General features: G+C 46.1%; 1 protein-coding gene across 3 annotated transcripts in view; it reads right to left on the reverse strand.

Annotated features, from left to right (window-relative positions):
• Window positions 1-127: 127 nt before the first annotated feature.
• Window positions 128-17,397, reverse strand: part of Rpgrip1 (RPGR interacting protein 1) — a 59,719-nt gene continuing 42,449 nt past the window's right edge. For 2 of the 3 annotated variants that reach the window (XM_037208553.1, XM_037208552.1), the window contains exons 8-12: window positions 13,271-13,371; window positions 4,822-5,014; window positions 3,332-3,416; window positions 1,115-1,245; window positions 128-314 (exon numbers count right to left, since the gene is read on the reverse strand). In XM_037208553.1, coding sequence (XP_037064448.1) covers window positions 202-314; window positions 1,115-1,245; window positions 3,332-3,416; window positions 4,822-5,014; window positions 13,271-13,371 — 623 coding nt within the window. In that variant the 3' untranslated portion in view covers window positions 128-201. Of the gene's footprint in view, window positions 315-1,114; window positions 1,246-3,331; window positions 3,417-4,821; window positions 5,015-13,270; window positions 13,387-17,397 lie in introns of all 3 variants that reach the window. The other variant, XM_037208551.1, reaches the window with a different exon arrangement.

Below are 17,397 nucleotides of genomic sequence, written 5' to 3' on the forward strand. Positions count from 1 at the left end.
TCTTGCCTACTAAAGTGTTATTGTGTTAGAACAAAATGCCTTTATCCAACTAGTACCACAGAAGTTCACGGGTGGTGGTAAGCCTCACCGTTAGTTTGAGAAACAGCAGATAGCACAGGAGACGAGATTTATGGCATAGCATGTTACTTTATAAGAGACTCTCCCTGTGATTCCCTCAAATCTTAGAGTGGAGTAGTTCTTTCATGAAAACAAATCTTCAGTCATCTCCTTGTAAATGCTGTGGAGGGCAGCAGCTGCTCGAAGGGAAACCTTCAGCCTTCCAATTTGGATGGCCTGGTCTCCGGGGCTCACAACTGTGGAACAGGATAAAGATGTTAGGCAGTAACAGTGTTCCATTTACACACGTTTGTTTGTTTGTTACAGAGTCTCACTCTAGCCCTAACTCACTGTATAGACCAGGCCTGTACCATCACACTCATCCAGTTACACACTTTTTTGTTTGTTTGTTTTTGTTTTTCGAGACGGGGTTTCTCTGTAGCTTTGCGTCTTTCCTGGAATTCACTCTAGCCCAGGCTGGCCTCGAACTCACAGAGATCCGCCTGCCTCTGCCTCCCGAGTGCTGGGATTAAAGGCGCGCGCCACCACCGCCCGGCTCCAATTATACACTTTTAATGCCTAGTATTTGACATATTGGAGTTACCTGCCTCAATTCATAGGAAAGGGAAACCATTACAGTGTGGTGTACACACGTGAGGGAAAGGCTAAGGTGCTCTGGAGACACAAGGAGCACATAAGCCAGAACAGAGAAGAAAGGGTTTTTAGGGCTAGCCAGACATCGGGTCAGTCCTCAGACCCTACATAGTGGAAGGTAAGAAACTGACTCCTACAGATTGTCCCCTGAGATTCACACCTGTGTACACATACATAATAAACGTTAAAAACAAAATAGACCTTTTTTCTACACTTACGAAGATCGAGTCTAGACAAGCATAGACATGTTCCAGAATGAAATACATATAGCTGCTGGGGAAAGACTTCAAAAGCATTTGTCCGCCAACTTTACAGATAATGATGTCAACAGGTTAAAGTTACACATGAGTGGGTATTTTCTCTGAGCGAATGAAACTCAGAAGTATAGAACTGTATTACTCACTCTCTAGTTCTTGCTCCAGGACATCTCTTCCAGTTTCAAGTATTTGCCACAGTTCAAGGTACGCATAGCCGACATCTTGACACTCTTTCTTTTCTTCATCCAGAGGATCACTTACCACTGTAAATTTTAAACTGAAAGCAAGTAAAGAGGAATCCATTTAATTCAGCCTGTTTTAAAACTAAAATACCGTTAAAGTTACAAACACATGTAATCCTACTCCGGAGCAGAGGCAGGCAGATCTCTGAGTTCAAGGCCAGCCTAGTTTACAAAGTGAACCCTGCCCCCCCCCCAAAAAAAAAGTAATCATGGAGTTTGGAGAAGTGGCTAAGGGAATAAAGCATTGACTATTCTTCCAGAGGACCTGGGTTTGACTCCCGGCCCCCACCTGCTGCCTCACAATCATCTATCACTCCAGTCCCAGCAGATCTGACAGCCTCTGTGGGCATTCCATGTGGTACACAGACACGGGCTGAATGCCCGTGTACACATAAAACAAAAGTGGAGAAGTAATCACAAATAATAGTGTTTTCCCTGAATCTGAATCCCATTCCCTGCCTCCCTCCTTTCTAAGGAGCCAGAAGTCAGGAATCTTTGGGAAAGGGTTAGGCATCCACAGAAGTCAGGACAACTTTTGGGAGTTGGTTCTCTATTTCCACCGTGTGTATCCTGGGGATTGAACACAAGCCATCAGACTTGGAAGCAAGCACTTTTACCCATTAGCCTGCCTCAGCCCTTCTGAGACAATCTCATGAAGCCCAGGCTGGCCTGCAACTCACTACATAGCTATCCGAGACTGGCCTCCTGACTCCACCTCCCAAGTGCTGTGGTTGCAAGTGTGTGCCGTCCCTCCTGGCTCTTCCAGTAATCTTGGAAAAGCAAGTGCTGCTAATCGTGATGAGACAGCTGGATGGGGCTGAAAACTCACGTTCTGAAAGGATCTGAAAGACCATGCCCCTGCCTGAAGCAGAGCAGCACACTGGCCATGAGCTGCAAGTATACTGACTTCAGACCCCAAGGCTACAGAAAGCCTGTACTGGCATTATTGTGGGCTAGGGACAAGATCAAGTGCTGAGGGTAATTTCTGTCACTCTTCAAAGAGCATCCAAGCAACACAGCAAAGACCACGGAGTCAGAAGTGGGAGCTGAGATTCAAAAGCTGCTCTGACACACAAGGTGCTGTCTGCTGTACCATACTGGTCCAGACACCACAGGCAAAGTCAACTGAAATCCAACCGGAAGCAGAAGAGAGTCAAGAAAAGGTTTTTTAACAGCCAAAGGAAGAGGTAAACAGACACGCAGACAGACGCCCATACACCTAAGTAAAAGGTTTATAAAACTTTGTGTTTGTGCACCACATACATGCATGGTGCCTGCAAGAGGCCAGAAGAGAGCTTGGGATCCCCTGAATTAGAGGTGTAGATGGTTGTGAGCTGTGGTGTGAATACTAGGAATCAAACCTGGGTCCTCTGAAAGGGCAACCCAGTGCTCTTAACTGCTGAGCCATCACTCCAACCCCGAACATAACAATTTTTAAGGTATTTTTTAAAATACAAGGATAAGCCAGGCAGTGGTGGGTCACACCTTTAATCACAGCACTCAGGAGACAGAGGCAGGCGGATCTCTTGTGAATTTGAGGCCAGCCTGGTCTACAAAGCGAGTTCCTAGACAGCTAGGCCTGTTAGACAGAGAAACCGTCTAAAGAAAGAAAGAAGAGAGAGAGAGAGAGAGAGAGAGAGAGAGAGAGAGAGAGAGAGAGAGAGAGAGGGAGGGAGGGAGGGAGGGAGGGAGGGAGGGAGGGAGGAAGAAAGAAGGAAAGGAGAGAAAGAAAAGAAAGAAAGAAAAAAAGAAAAAGAAAAGTATAAGAGGATAAGATAGGCATTAGAATGACACAGTATTGGTGTGCACACAGCACTGCTGTGTATGTGAGAAGTTCATTAAATGACCTTAGAATATCCAAATATTCTGTCTGCCCCATGTAGGACACTATCAGGATTCCTATCATTGAGGTCACCCACACACAAGTCCCTGCCACAGGTGAAATACAAACTAAACCTAAAATAACTGAATGGGCAGTCAGATACATAAAGTTGACTTAAGTAGATAGGAGATCCATCAAGAGAAAATTAAATTATTACAGTATTAGCATTAGCGCAAAACTAAACTCAAACTTGGTAAATCCAATCTGAATATCTGCATTGTCAATGTGAAATGGCTTACCATCCCGCATCAGGATCTTGAGCATGCAGCATGGCAAACAGAAACTGTCTTCTGCCTTGTTGTTCCACTGGGTCCAGGTCTATCACTGAAAGGTAAAAGAAAAGCAAAGAGTAGAGGGATGAGTCTGTAGTTCATGGTACAGTGTTTGCCTAGTGTACAAGAGGCCCTAGATGGGGAAAGGCTATTGTTGCTATTTGCATACAGGACTCATGACTGATAAATCCTACAGTGATACAAAGCAAACAGGCAAGGGAGGCCTACAGGTTGGCTCCCTGTTTCACAAGATTTTACTGCAAATAGCTAAAATCGAGCTGGTCGTAGCGGTGCACGCCTTTAATCCCAGCACTTGGGAGGCACAGGGAGGCTGATCTCTGAGTTCAAGGCCAGGCTGGTCTACAAAAGCAAATTCCAGGACAGCCAGGACTGTTACACAGAGAAATGCTGTCTTAAAAAAAGAAAATAGCTAAAATTGGAGCTGGAGAAGTGGCTCAGAGGTGAAGAGCATTGAGGTTCCAGGTTCAATTCCCAGCACCCACATGGTGACTAACTACTACTATCTGTAACTCTTCCCAAGGGATTCCAACACCCTCTCTTGACCTCTGCAGGCACTGCATGCATGTGATGAACAGACATACATGTGGGAAGAATATCCAGGTGTGAAATAAAAATAAACCTAAATAAAATTTAATAAGAAAATAGCTAAAATCATCTGTGTGCATACAATCTGTGGCTGCCTGCCTGAGCACGCATGTGTGTGTGTGTGTGTGTGTGTGTGTGTGTGTGTGTGTGTGTGTATCAATCAAATAGGAAGGTAGAAAAAATGGATATCATGCCTGACTTTCTCCAAAAATATTTATTTACTTCTAATATCCCTTCCTGTGAAAGCTACTGGGAAACATCTATTAAAATAAAAAACCACACCAGGCATGGCAGTGTATGCTTTATCCCAGGACTCTAGAGGCAGAGGAGGGCAACAAATGTCACAGGAAGGAAAGCTAACGCAGAGGAAGGGACTTAGCATTGCAAGAGTTAATATCTATTCTAGAATAACAGAAATATTAAAAGTTATGACCCAGTTGTGTGGGAGTGAAGGACGTGGATGTAGATAAGCATAGCTTAAAATGTGTATCTGAGATAGGAACATCTACAATTAGTATATCATAGAACTGCAGTGTAAATAGTATTTAGATAGATTAGTAAATTTAAAAAATAGCCGAAAAAATTAAAAAGCCGTTACAGAGAGTTCAGTCATGGGGTAGGGGTAGAAAGAGTGATTTGTAGAGATACTGTAGAATAAATGACAGCTTAATTAAAATCTGTTTTTCAGGCTTACTTGATATTTTTTAAGCCATATGCATAGACTTCTTTGGTAAATATGATAACTAGGGGGAATGAGTGGATTCACCTCCCTTTTGGAAACCCAGAGTAGCTCTGATCACAACAAATGTCTGGTTGCCTCTTGTGCCCACTCACCATGCAGGGGAGCTCACCCTTGCTAAAGTGGAAGTGGATTTCTTCTCCTGCCCTCGGTTTCCTCAGGGACATCGGAGTCTCTGTCTCAGATAGGGGCAGATCATAGAACTTGTACTCCACAAACACCTGCTGTATATTCTCGTCAGACATGACCTCAGCCTCTGGGCAGAAGGCCAGGGAGACAATCTCAATGCACATCTTCTCTGAATCCTGAGATGGAGATATTGATTTCCTAAAGGTTAATGGGGCTGCAGTGTTAACACGACACCCTCTAGAAACTCATCATGGCACACTATAGGACGTCATTTACTGGCAATTCACAGGCAAAGCGGTTACCAACAGATAACGTGACGAAACTGCCACAGAGTCACTGGGAAGACTGTGAGGAGACGCCTGTTTCTATCTCCTCCCGAGTCGTTACTCCAAGCCAGCCTTTCCTGGCTCTCCACAAAGAAGGAACAAGCTGGGGGTGAAACTTCACTGGGGAAGCCCAGGCAGGAAGGTCCTGAGTTCAAGGCCAGCTTGGGCTGTGTAATGAGAGCTTATCTTTCACACACACACACACACACACACACACACACACACACACACACACACACACGGCTGGGCATGGCAGCACATGCCTTTAATCTCAGCACCTAGGAGGCACAGACAGGTTGATCTCAGATCTTGGCCAGCCTGGTCTACAGAGCAAGTTCCAGGACAGCCACGGCTACACAGAGAAACCCTGTCTGAAAAAAAAGATTAAAATTAAACACACACACACACACACACACACACGCACACGCACACGCACACGCACACGCACACGCACATACAAAGGCTAAAGAAAAGTGATTTCTGAAAAGATGGATTTTTCGCTTTCTCAATGAAACCCACACCAGCATTTTTCCATGAGTTACAGCTGCTTCAGTCACTATAGCAAAGAGCTCAACTTAGACACGTGCCAAAGAGGAGGCCACCAGGCCACCACACAGCGTCTGCTCTGCCTCAGCTCCATTTCAAAATCACTGTCACACCATCCTCTCTTCTCACTGTTCTTTGTCTACAGTGGCACAAGAGCTGTCGGTTAGAAGATTGGCATTTGTCTAGTTTCCAAAGTGTACAAGTGAACACAAGCCCCTCCTGCAGTGTGGCAGCCAGCCGACATCAAGCCCTGGTACCCTTCCACCAGGGAGGGTCTGTAAGCCCAAGCACCGGCCCCTACCCTGCCTACTCTTTCCAGAAGCAAGTGAAGCGTCTGTGTCCTTGGAGAAATGCAGCGGGCACAACCTCCCAATGAGTCTGCATCCCGGTCACGTGGGCCGCTTCTTCCAAATGACTTGTTTGCCGTTGTCTCCTCAGTAACTCACACAAGGAAACCCCCGGCTTCTTTCTTTCTCACTACCACTTTTCAAAATGAAAGACTAAGCGGAGCTAGATTAGAGGGGTGGCGAGATGCCTCTGAGGTCAAGATCAACTGGCTGCTCTTCCAGAGGCCTCAGTTTCAATTCCCAGCCGCCACATGAGGGCTCAGAGCTGCCCGTAACTACAGGTTCCAGGGGACCTGACTCCCACTTCAGGCCTACAGGGCACCAGATAAGAATGTGGTACACAGACGTGCATGCAGGTAAAGCACCTTCACACATAAAATAAAAATAAATCTTAAAAGAAAAAGGAAAGACAAAGCATTAAAAATAAAATGCAATAGAGAAGGACACAACAGAATAGAACACGGTTGTTGAGACTGGCCTGTGTCTCACTCTGAGTTTCTCCACATTGTGTAAAACAGTGGTTTTTCAGGTAGGCCCCTGCCCTGAGAGACTCCATTTTTGAGGTTGAAAGACAACTGTGCACCTGCGTGGACACGTGACTGGCACCATCTGTCCAGTACTACCCACGTGGCACAGACTGATAAGGAATAGAAAGGAAGCCTGCATATAAATGTATCAGGGGAAGTTGACTCTCTAGGGGCACATGAGCATATTAAAAGCAGGTCATGAAACCAGGCCCGAGGATTTATCAGGTGTCCAGACTGAGGAAACGTAGCTCTCTCATCCGAGCCCCATAAAGGAAGGACAAGCCCCACCCGTCGTCCTCTGACATGGGACAGCCTGATGCAAATGTCAGGGGACCGGCAGGCTACGGTTTCCCGAATTCCCGACTGTCCCGGGGGCTTCTGCATGGCTGGGTCCCTGCTGTGTGAGGCGACCAATCTACTTCGGTTGCTGTCAGCCTGTCCGCTTCACCCTCCTGAACCTGTCAGCCTCGTCTGCCTGTCCTTCACGTCACCCCTGCAGCTCAACCCCACAGTGCGGCCGGACTGGGCAGCAGCAGCCACGGCACCTGTCAGAGACGGCCACAGCGGCTCCGGCGGCGGCAGCGGCGTCGCTTACCAGCTTCTCTGCCCTGAAACTTCTGGAATTTTGCTGTGGCCTCTTGACCCTTTCCAATCTTTAAAGTGATGCATAATGTGTGGTTTGAGAGTTAATATCAATGGTCGACCCTGGAATAAGAGAACCTGTGCTCTCCCCCACAAGGCTGTCAAGGAAAGCAAGACTGTCTGGGAAATTGCTTCTATTGAAACTGATGCCTGGTGTGAATTTGTTATTCAACGAATTCTGAGCCGGGCGGTGGTGGCGCACACCTTTGATCCCAGCACTTGGGAGGCAGAGGCAGGCCGATCTCTGTGAGTTCAAGGCCAGCTTGGTCTACAAAGCAAGTTCTAGGACAGCCAGGGCTACACAGAGAAACCCTGTGTGTGTGTGGGGGGGGGGGAACCTGCTTGTGACTCTTTTGAGAAGCTTGCACCCATGCTCTGTTTTATTCTTTTCCTGAGTGCCTTTCTAAGTCAACAGACTTCAGTCAGCTTCATATTCTTTTCTGTGCTGAAGCCACGACTGCTGATTCTGCCCCCGTGAGGTCTGTGCCATAGCTCCTCGGGCTGCTGCTGCTGCTGCTGCTGCTGCTGCTGCTGCTGCTGCTGAAGTAAGACTTAGACATTGCTATAGGCAGTATTCTCCTTACTGCGCAGTCTGACACTTCTTGTACTGTATTTCATCAACCTGCGTTCTTAACAACAACAAAAAGGGGTGGGGGAGGGGACAGTGAGATGGCTCAGCAGGTAAAGGAAGGCGTTAGCTGCCCAGCCTGGCCACCTGAGTTCAATCCCTGGGACACACGCGGTAGAGAAGGGCCACACCCCCAACGCCTGCAGGTTGTACTCTGATACCCACACACATGTAGTGGCACACACACACACACACACACACACACACACACACACACACACACGCTCAGGTACACCCAATGAATAAACAAATGTCATTTAAAATTTTGTTTTAATATTTACACATCTCTCCAGTCTTGTACTCAAATCACTATTTGACTTCCTTACCTTTAGCACAGAGGTCATCATTTCCTTTTAGCCCAGGCTGGCCTTGAACTCTTTGTGGAGTGGAGATAACCTTGAACCTCAGTTCCTTCTGCCTCCATTTTTCAAGTGCTATGATCACAGGCGTGAACCACCACCAGGACTTCATGCATTCTGGACAATGAGTCTATCAACTAAGACAGACTTCCGGTCCCTTCATTTCTCTTTGAACGTCTACTGCCTGTTTTCTGCGGCCCTGCCCCTCACCGTCCTCCTCCTGCCCCTCTCCCACCTAGCTCAGAAAGCAGTGGCAATCTTTGAAAGGAAGCGTTGAAGGACTAGGAGTTAGACATATCCTTAAGGGGCAGAGAGATGGGGGAGGAGCCACAGCTAGACAGAAAAGATGTCAGACTTCCAAGACGGCACACAGGTAGCTTCTCCCTCACCCTCCTCTCCCGAGTCAAAAGCCTAGCAGCATCAAGGCATCGGAACTTGGCCGTTTCCACCATGTAGTTCTGGATGTAGAGTCAAGAAGGATAAAGGCTATGGACAATTCCACCATGGCTGGGGAAAGCTTCAGAGGCCAGGCATCTGTCAGGGGAGTCCCTGTACCCAAGTCTAGAGAGGCCATTGTGTGACGCTGTCAAGGTGAAGCCTGGATTCTCCTGGAGACCCCAGGATGGTGGAGATGCCACAGCCATAGCACAGCTGAGCCAAGAAGAGTGGCAGACAGGGTGTGGAGCCAGCCCGAGGAAGAAACATGCTGCTGTCTGCTGCGGGCCGCAGGAATATCATAAGAACTCAGCTGGTTATGGCAAAGTCACTACCTGGAGGAATCAGGGATTTCCTCCAGAGGAAGCCAAATCCCAAGGAGTTTTTGGTGTTACTTGGCTTGTTAGATATCAGCTGTATTCTGTTATGAAAATCATGTGTGCCTTCATAGTTTTCCCAATTGACTTTTCCCTAAGAAGGGCTAACAACGTGGACTGATCACTCTCTGGACATACACATTCCAGGTATTTGGAGAACTGCCTTAGGAAAGGCTTTCTCTGGAATCAGATATCTCCCTTGGCCACTTTCAAGGACTAGCAGTAATAACAGTCCACATACAAGTCTCCTGATTTAAGATAAATTCCACAAGGAGACACCGCCTAGGTCAGGTGGACGTTAGTAATAGCTTTACACAAATCAGCTCGAACCCTCCTTTTGTTATAGCCTTACCAACTTTATGGACCGCTAACTCCTTACCTAATCACTTCTAGGAATATTTAGATAACCTGCGCTAACAGCTATGTTCAGCCAGAACTCCAGTTCAAGCCTCCCTGTAATTATCATCATTGGCAGCATCCAGCCAGGTCCATCCCCAGATGGAGGAAAGTACTTTATCAGAGATACCTCTGTACTCTCTAAGAACAGACTTAAGCATCCGGGCTACCTGTTTGAGAAGGCCTGGCAGATGTGCCAATTAAGCCTTACTTCCTCCTTTCCCAAACCTTACCTCCAGTTCCAGATCTCCCTTTAACTATCACCAGAGGCATCTACCTGTACACAGGTTGCCTAGCGACTGAGCACACCTTCCCCCACCCTGCAGAAAAATGGCAGCTAGCTTGGACAAATAGGAGCCACAGGAAAAAAAGAAGACAGTTTTATTTTCTCCCATTGACCTAGCAACTTATAGATTCTTAACACTTTCTACCAATCACGTTTAAGATTATAGTTGAGCACATAAGAGCCCTCTTCTTAGATATTACCTGAATTTAGCCTTTAGTTAATTCATTTCCCCATTGGTCACTTCCCTTTGGGGTTGCAAATGACAATGAATGGTTATTGCCTCCCTATGTGATTCTTATCACCCCTCCATTTGACCCTGGAAGCCTGGCTTTGCACTGTTAAGGGAATACTGCTTGTAAGTGTATATATACTAGGACTTCCAGGGCACAGGAGGACAGAGAAGAGAAAAGAGAAGGGAAGAACTAGATGGGTAAGAACTTGAGAGGAACAAACTGAGATGGGGAAGAACTAGATTGAAGGGCTAGAAGAGAGGACAAGAGGAACGAGATGGAAGATGAGGAAGAGCCAGATAGGGAAGAACAAGAGGAGGAAGAGCCAGATGAGAGAGGAGGAGACGGGAGAGGAGCTGATAGGGGAAAGAACTAGATAGATGAAAACCTAGAAGGGACAGAACTAGATGAAGGAATTAAGATAGAACCTAGAGGGGACAGTAGACAAATATAGAGAGAAATCAGGCAAGGAAGGAGCTAGACATGAGAGCAGAATAGAAGCTGTGTAGAGAGAGAATTATCACAGAATAATAAAGTATATGAACTAAGGAGTTTCATGTACATAGATTCATTTCTTCTCATCAAAGAGTAATTATCAGCTGGTTGTAGATTCTTCCCGGACTCTGGGAGGGGACTACCGGGGGGCTGGACCCCCATAGTCCTCGATAGCTGTCAGCAAAACTGGAAAGAGCGGAGGGATGAAGAGCCATCTAAGAAGCCCTTTGACATCAGGCATAGAGACACAGACTGTGGAGCTTGCCCTGCAGGTGTTCTGTCTTGCTTTGGTCCAGTCTCTCCATACTGTGCCCCATCCCTCCCTTTGTAATGACAATCTATAGACTAGGCGACTGTATGCTGAAAATACGTAATTTGTGGGTTTTTTTTTTTTTTTACTTTTATAGGGGCCATAGTTAGAGGTTTCCTTAAGTCTCAGAAGGGACCTTGGACTTTGGACTTTGAAATTGTTGAGACAGGATAGAGTATCGGGACTTTTGAAGCTGTACTAAATGCATTTTTGCGTTATGATACGGCTACAAGCCTATGGAGGCAGGGGGTGGAATGTGGCGGTCTGAATGAGAATGGCCACCATAGGCTCCTATGTTTGAATGCTTGGTCCCCAGTTTGGGAATGTTGAGGAAGAATGACCTTGTTGGAAGAGAGGTGTCACTGGGGTGGGCTTATAGGTTTCAAAAGCGCACACCAGGACCAACCATTCTCTCTCTCTCTCTCTCTCTCTCTCTCTCTCTCTCTCTCTCTCTCTCTCTCTCTCTCTCTCTCTCTCTCTGCCTGCAACCCGGGGATCAGGTGTGATCCCTCAGCTGCTTCTCCAACACCATGCCTGCCAGCCCCCTGCCATACCCCACCATGATGTTCATGCACGAACCCTCTGAAAGTGTAAGCAAGCTCCCAGTGAAATGCTTCTATTAAAAAAAAAAAAAAAGCCTACCAGCTTAAAATGAAGGCCTAGTGGGCTTTTTCTCCCCCCAGCAGGAGCTTTCTGCAGATAGACCACCAGGCAAGTTCAAGGCTAGATCATGGCATGCTTAGCTCAAAACTCTGGACCTATCAGCCTCCCTGTCTTTGTTCAAACTGACCAACCCTAAACTAAGGGCAGGAGATGAAGAAAACGAGCCACAGACATGTCCACAGGCCAATCTGATGGAAGAAATTGTTGAGGTGAGGTGCCCTCATTGCAGGCAACTCTGTTTTGTGTCAAGTTGACAAAACGTACCCAGGACAGGGAGCCAAACAAGTGTGGGTAGCGCATGCCTGTAATCCCAGAACTCATGAGGCATAGGCCAGGCTGCCACAAAAAAAGTTTGAAGCAAGCCCAGGCTTTGGTGTGAGCTTAATGATAGGAATTCCAGCCTCACCCCCATGATCACCCATGCCCCAGCGGGACACTTAATCATTTCCACCTAGTCCTTTCCGGGTTATATATCCTACATAACCCATGCGCTGCGTGGTCCCGTAAATTGTGTGCGGTGTGACCACATGATCTATGCACATGCATAGAGGAGCCACGTGGGCTGTGTGGGCATGCTGGGGTGGTCCTTAAAAGGCAGATCCCACGTCCCCTCCCCCTCTTTTTCACGTGTCCTTTCAGCAGGCCTGAACACATCTGTCCCTTTCTCCTTTCCTTAATAAAACTCTTGTTAGTGTGTTTTGTTGTGTTCGGAGACTGCTAAAACCAACACTTCTGTCTCAAAGAAAAGAAAACAAGGAAAGGGACCCAGCCGCCACTAAGATGGGCACCCCATAATCACTTGTAAAAAGAATGAGCAACTGCGAGTGATTTTTGCGAGGTAATGAACATCCAGCATGAAAGTTCCATCGACATTACCCAGTAGACTGCTGTCTAAATTAAAGGTGATGTGCCACTCTAATAGGATATTGATTATCAGTTAGGAGGAAGGAATGAGCGGGGCATGGTGGCGCACACCTTTAGTCCACTCCGGAGGCAGAGCAGGAGCATCTCTGTGAGTCCCCAGGCCAGGCTTGCCCACATAGTGACACTGTCTTAGTTTGTCACTCTCCTGTTGTTGTGAAGAGACACCATGGCCAAGGCAACTCTTATAAGGAAAAGCATTTGATTAGAGGCTTGCCTACAGTTTCCGAGGCTTAGTTCGTTGTCATTATGGCAGAGAGCCTGGCAGCAGACAGGTGTGGTGCTGAAGAAGTAGTTGAGAGCGACATCCTGATCCGCAAAAAGAGAAGGAGTGGGCCTGGCATGGGCTTTTGAAACCCCAAGGCCCACCCCCCGTGACGCACTTCCTCCAACAAGGCCACACTGCCTAGTCCTGGTAATCCTTTCAAACAGTTCAGTCCCTGGTGACCAGGCACTCAAATATATGAGCCTATGGGGGTCATTCTTATTCAAACCACCACAGAGAACCTGTCAGGAGGAGAAAGAGGAGGAGGAGGAGGAGGAGGAGGAAGGAAGGAGGGGGGTAGGGTCAAAAACTGCAGAAACTGAAGCATTTCTCTGAGCCTTCCTTTCCTGTGGTCTCCATCTCCTACAGGAAGTCTGCTCACCTGAAAAACGGCCTCAACTGATCTGGGTGTGAACAAGGCCACAGTGCAGGACATGAGTGGCCAGGGATCCAAACAGGACGGAGCGGCGCTGCACTCGGTTGCCGTTCACATCAAGATAAGAAAACACTTTCATCGCTGTAGCGACAGACTTCCTGTTCACCCAGGCACACTTTTCACGCAACTTGCGTTCCTCAACGGGCTTTTTGAACCTGGATTTGAATCTCACATGTGTAGCCACTACGCACTCTGCTGATAGCGACCCTTCTCTAACAGGCCATGGTCACCCCAGGTACTTACAGCTTTAGGACACATCTGAGATTGGGGTGTCACTATGACGTCATCGCTGTCGGGGGTTTGTGTTTCGCTGGCTTCAGAAGCTTGTCCAGAGGATGCTTGGTCTGCCGGAGGAGAGGCTACATTGCAGAACACTTTCAAAACACCTCCTCCACTCCACACAGAGTCAGTGCCCACACCAGTTCCCACCTGATCACGTCTACTTCAGAATCAAACTCTGCACTTCGAAGGTTCACTCATTCAGAAGTCTGTTGTCACAGGGTACATTTGGGGGTGGGGGGGGGGAGGGAGAAAAGGATGACCGGAAAAAACAAGAGAAGAGGGCAGTGGAGAGAAAGGCGGGAAAGGGAAAAGAAAGGAAGGTATAGGCTGGAGAGACAGTTCAGTTACAAGCACCGGCTCCTCTTCCAGAAGACCTGAGTTCAGTTCCCAGGACTGGCAGGGCAGCTCTCAACCATCTGTAACTCCAACTCTAGGATGACCTAACACCCTCTTCTAATTTTTGTGGCCACCCCAGAACATGTGGTACATAGACATACATACATACATACATACATACACATAAAATAAAATTTTAAAAATTAAAATGTATATAAAAATGAAAGTAGGCAGGCAGGCTAGTCTCTTTAGGGGCTTGAAGAAAACAACAACACTAAGGAAAAGCAAGCAATGTGGTGTGTGTATGTGCACGCACTTGCACGTGTGTGTGTGTGGGGGGGGTGCATCTGTGTGTATGTGTGTATGTGTGTGTTGTGTGCATATGTATTGCTACCCTCTGCTCATCTCATGTGTGACTGCCACACTCTTCTCATAGATGTATGTGCCCTTCTGCTGCAGTAGATCTTTATGACTCCTTCAACTGAAACTGTAGTAGAGACAGAGACGTGGTGGCGCGTGACTGTAATCTCAGCCCTTAGGAAGTAAAAGCAGGAAAATCAGGAGTTCAGGGTTATCATCAGCTACATAGTAAGTTCAAGGCCAGTGTGGGCTACATGGGGCGTTCTCTTTTAAAAATTGCACATGTGATTTTGTTTTGTTTTGTTTTTATTTTATTTTATTTTATTTTTTGAGACAGGGTTTCTCTGTATAACTTTGGAGCCTGTCCTGGAACTCATTCTGTAGACTAGGCTGGCCTCAAACTCACAGAGATCCTCCTGCCTCTGCCTCCCGAGTGCTGGGATTAAAGGCGTGGGCCACCACCGCCCGGCTACTTTTTTTCTTTTGTTTTTTGGGTTTTTTTTGTGATTTTTAATGTTGTCAACAGACAGAATCTTGAATCACCTGAGAGATGGACATTTGGTCTTCTCTGTGGGGAATTATCCTGATTAACATGGGAAAACTTCCCCTCCCCTAGTGTTTTAGTTTTTTTTTTGTTTTTTTTTTTTTTTGTTTTTTTTAAAGAAACTCTGTAACCCTGGCTGGCCTGGAGCTCATCATGTAGACCAGGCTGGACTAGAACCCACAGAAAGCCACTTGCCTATGCCTCCTTCTTGACTGTAGGTATTAAAGGTGTGCACCATCATCCCCAGCCTAGGGTAAAACTCATGTTAAAGGTGGATAGTACCAGTCCCTGAGCTGGGGATCCCACTTTAATTACTCCATATAACATTTTTTAAAGGATTTATTTATGTATTTATTTGGAATTGGCTCTCTACTTCCATCTTGTTTCCCACAAGAGCCTCCAGGTAATTCCGTCTTTGCCTCCCATCTTGCTGTAGAGGAGTGCCAGGATTACAGAGGTGAAGCACATCTGACTGTTATGTGGGTGCTTGGGATCAAACTAAGGGCCTCAGGTTAGTGGACAAGTAATTTTACCTAAGTCATCCTGACTGCCTTCCTGAGAATCCTTGTGGTTCTCACTGCATAGGTCTTAGATTTCTTTTGTCAAATATATCCCTAAATATTTCATTCTTTCTTATGATAGTGTGAAAAGAATTGTCTCCTGGATTTCTTCTTTGGATAGTTCATTGTTAATGTATGGAAATATGGTTGGTTTTGGTGAATCAGTCATATGCAAAGTTAGGCTATATTTCCAGCTACCCCTTTTGTAAATTTTTTTATGTTTATTTTTTTGGTTTTTTGAGACAGGGTTTCTCTGTGTAGCTTTGCACCTTTCCTGGGACTCACTCTGTAGCCCAGGCTAGCCTGGAACTCACAGAGATCCGCCTGCCTCTGCCTCCCAAGTGCTGGGATTAAAGGCATGTGCCACCACAGCCCGGCTGTAATTTTTTTTTAAATGATTTCCTAGAAACATGATTTTTCAACTGCAAATAAAGGTAAGACCATTTGCTTTCCAACCTGTGTGATTCTGACTACTTTTCCTCCCCTTGTTTCTCTGGTTAGAATCTGCACTATGCCAGGCAGTGGTGGTGCACACATTTAATCCCAGCACTCAGGAGGTAGCGGCAGGCGGATCTCTTAGTGGAAGGCCAGCCTGGTCTACAGAGAGTTCCAGGACAGCCAGAACTACACAGAGAAATCCTGTCTCCAAAAAATATTTCCACTATAATGTTCAGTAGGAGCAATAAAAATAAACACCCTGTTTTCAGTCTTCAGGTAAGTCGGGTTGCCTCAGAGTATGATGTTTGCTATGGATTTTATTACACTTCAGTCATTCAGAGCGATTTCCTTTTATTCCTAGGTTTCTAAGAATTTTTGTCAAGAATGGAATGGTGGTGGTGCATGTCTTTAATCCCAGCACTTGGGAGGCAGAGGCAGGTGGATCTCTGTGAGTTCGAGGCCAGCCTGGTCTACAAAGTGAGTTCCAGGAAAGGTGCAAAACTACACAGAGAAACCCTATCTCGATAAATAAATAAATAAATAAATAAATAAATAAATAAATAAATAAATAAATAAATAAAAAAGAATGGAAAATGTAAAAAATGCTTTCCCTCAAAATAATGGAATGATCTCAAAGTTTTTTAGACTTTAATTCTACGGCATATTAAGTTAATTGCCTATTTTGATTTTTTTTTTTTTGAGACAGGGTCTCACTGTATATCCTTGGCTGGCCTAGTATACTTTATGTAGATCAAGTTGGTTTCATACACATAAAGATCCTACCTCTGCCTCCAAAGTTCTAGGATTAAAGCTTAGGCCACCAAACATGGCTAATTTCCTATTTTGAAAGTAATTTTGTGCTTATGGAACTATTGTTACTTGGTCATGGTATATAATCTGTTTTAAAAAAAATTAAGGGGCCAGAGAGATGGCCCAGCAGTTAAGAGCACATGTTGCTGGCCTCTGGAGAGATGGCTCAGAGGTTAAGAGCACTGACTGCTCTTCCAGAGGTCCTGAGTTCAATTCCCAGCAACCACATGGTGGCTCACAACCATCTGTAATGAGATCTGGTGCCCTCTTCTGGCCTGCAGTCACATATGCTGTATACATAATAAATAAATAAATCTTTAAAAAAAAAAAAAAAAAAAGAGCACATGTTGCTCTTGCAGAGGACCTGGGTTTAATTCCTTGCACCCATATGGCAGCTCACAACTATCTGTAACTACAGTTCCAAGAGACCTGACACCCTCTTTTGACTTATGAGGCATGCATGAGGCACAAAGACATACGTGAAAACACATCTGCATGCATAAAATATGAGTAATAAAATGTTATGCTATGCATGTGGATGTAATCTTCCATATATGTCTGCATACCATGTGAATGAAAGTCTGGTGTCCACAGAGGTCAGAAAGGAATATGCAGTTCTCTGGAACTGAAATTCCAGATGGTTGTGAATGATGAGAATCAAACCAGAGTCCTCTGGAAGAGCAGCCAGGGCTCTTAACTATGAGCCATCTCTCCAGCCCAGCCTCGCTCTAGGTTAGAAGAATCATAACCTCACAAGTGAACCAGTAACAACCCTCCGATGTCTTTCCAGACATTATTTACTAAGCTCTAGGGAATCTTAACATATTAAAAATACTAGGAAACTAAGCTAGCTTGCTAGCAGGCTAGCTATAAATGTATAGAAAGGTAATTTCCATTGAGAATTCAAGCCTGGCCGGGCGGTGGTGGCGCACGCCTTTAGTCCCAGCACTCGGGAGGCAGAGGCAGGCGGATCTCTGTGAGTTCCAGGCCAGCCTGGGCTACCAAGTGAGTTCCAGGAAAGGTGCAAAGCTACACAAGAG

Source organism: Peromyscus leucopus, chromosome 9, assembly GCF_004664715.2.
Source record: "Peromyscus leucopus breed LL Stock chromosome 9, UCI_PerLeu_2.1, whole genome shotgun sequence".
NCBI lineage: Eukaryota > Metazoa > Chordata > Mammalia > Rodentia > Cricetidae > Peromyscus > Peromyscus leucopus.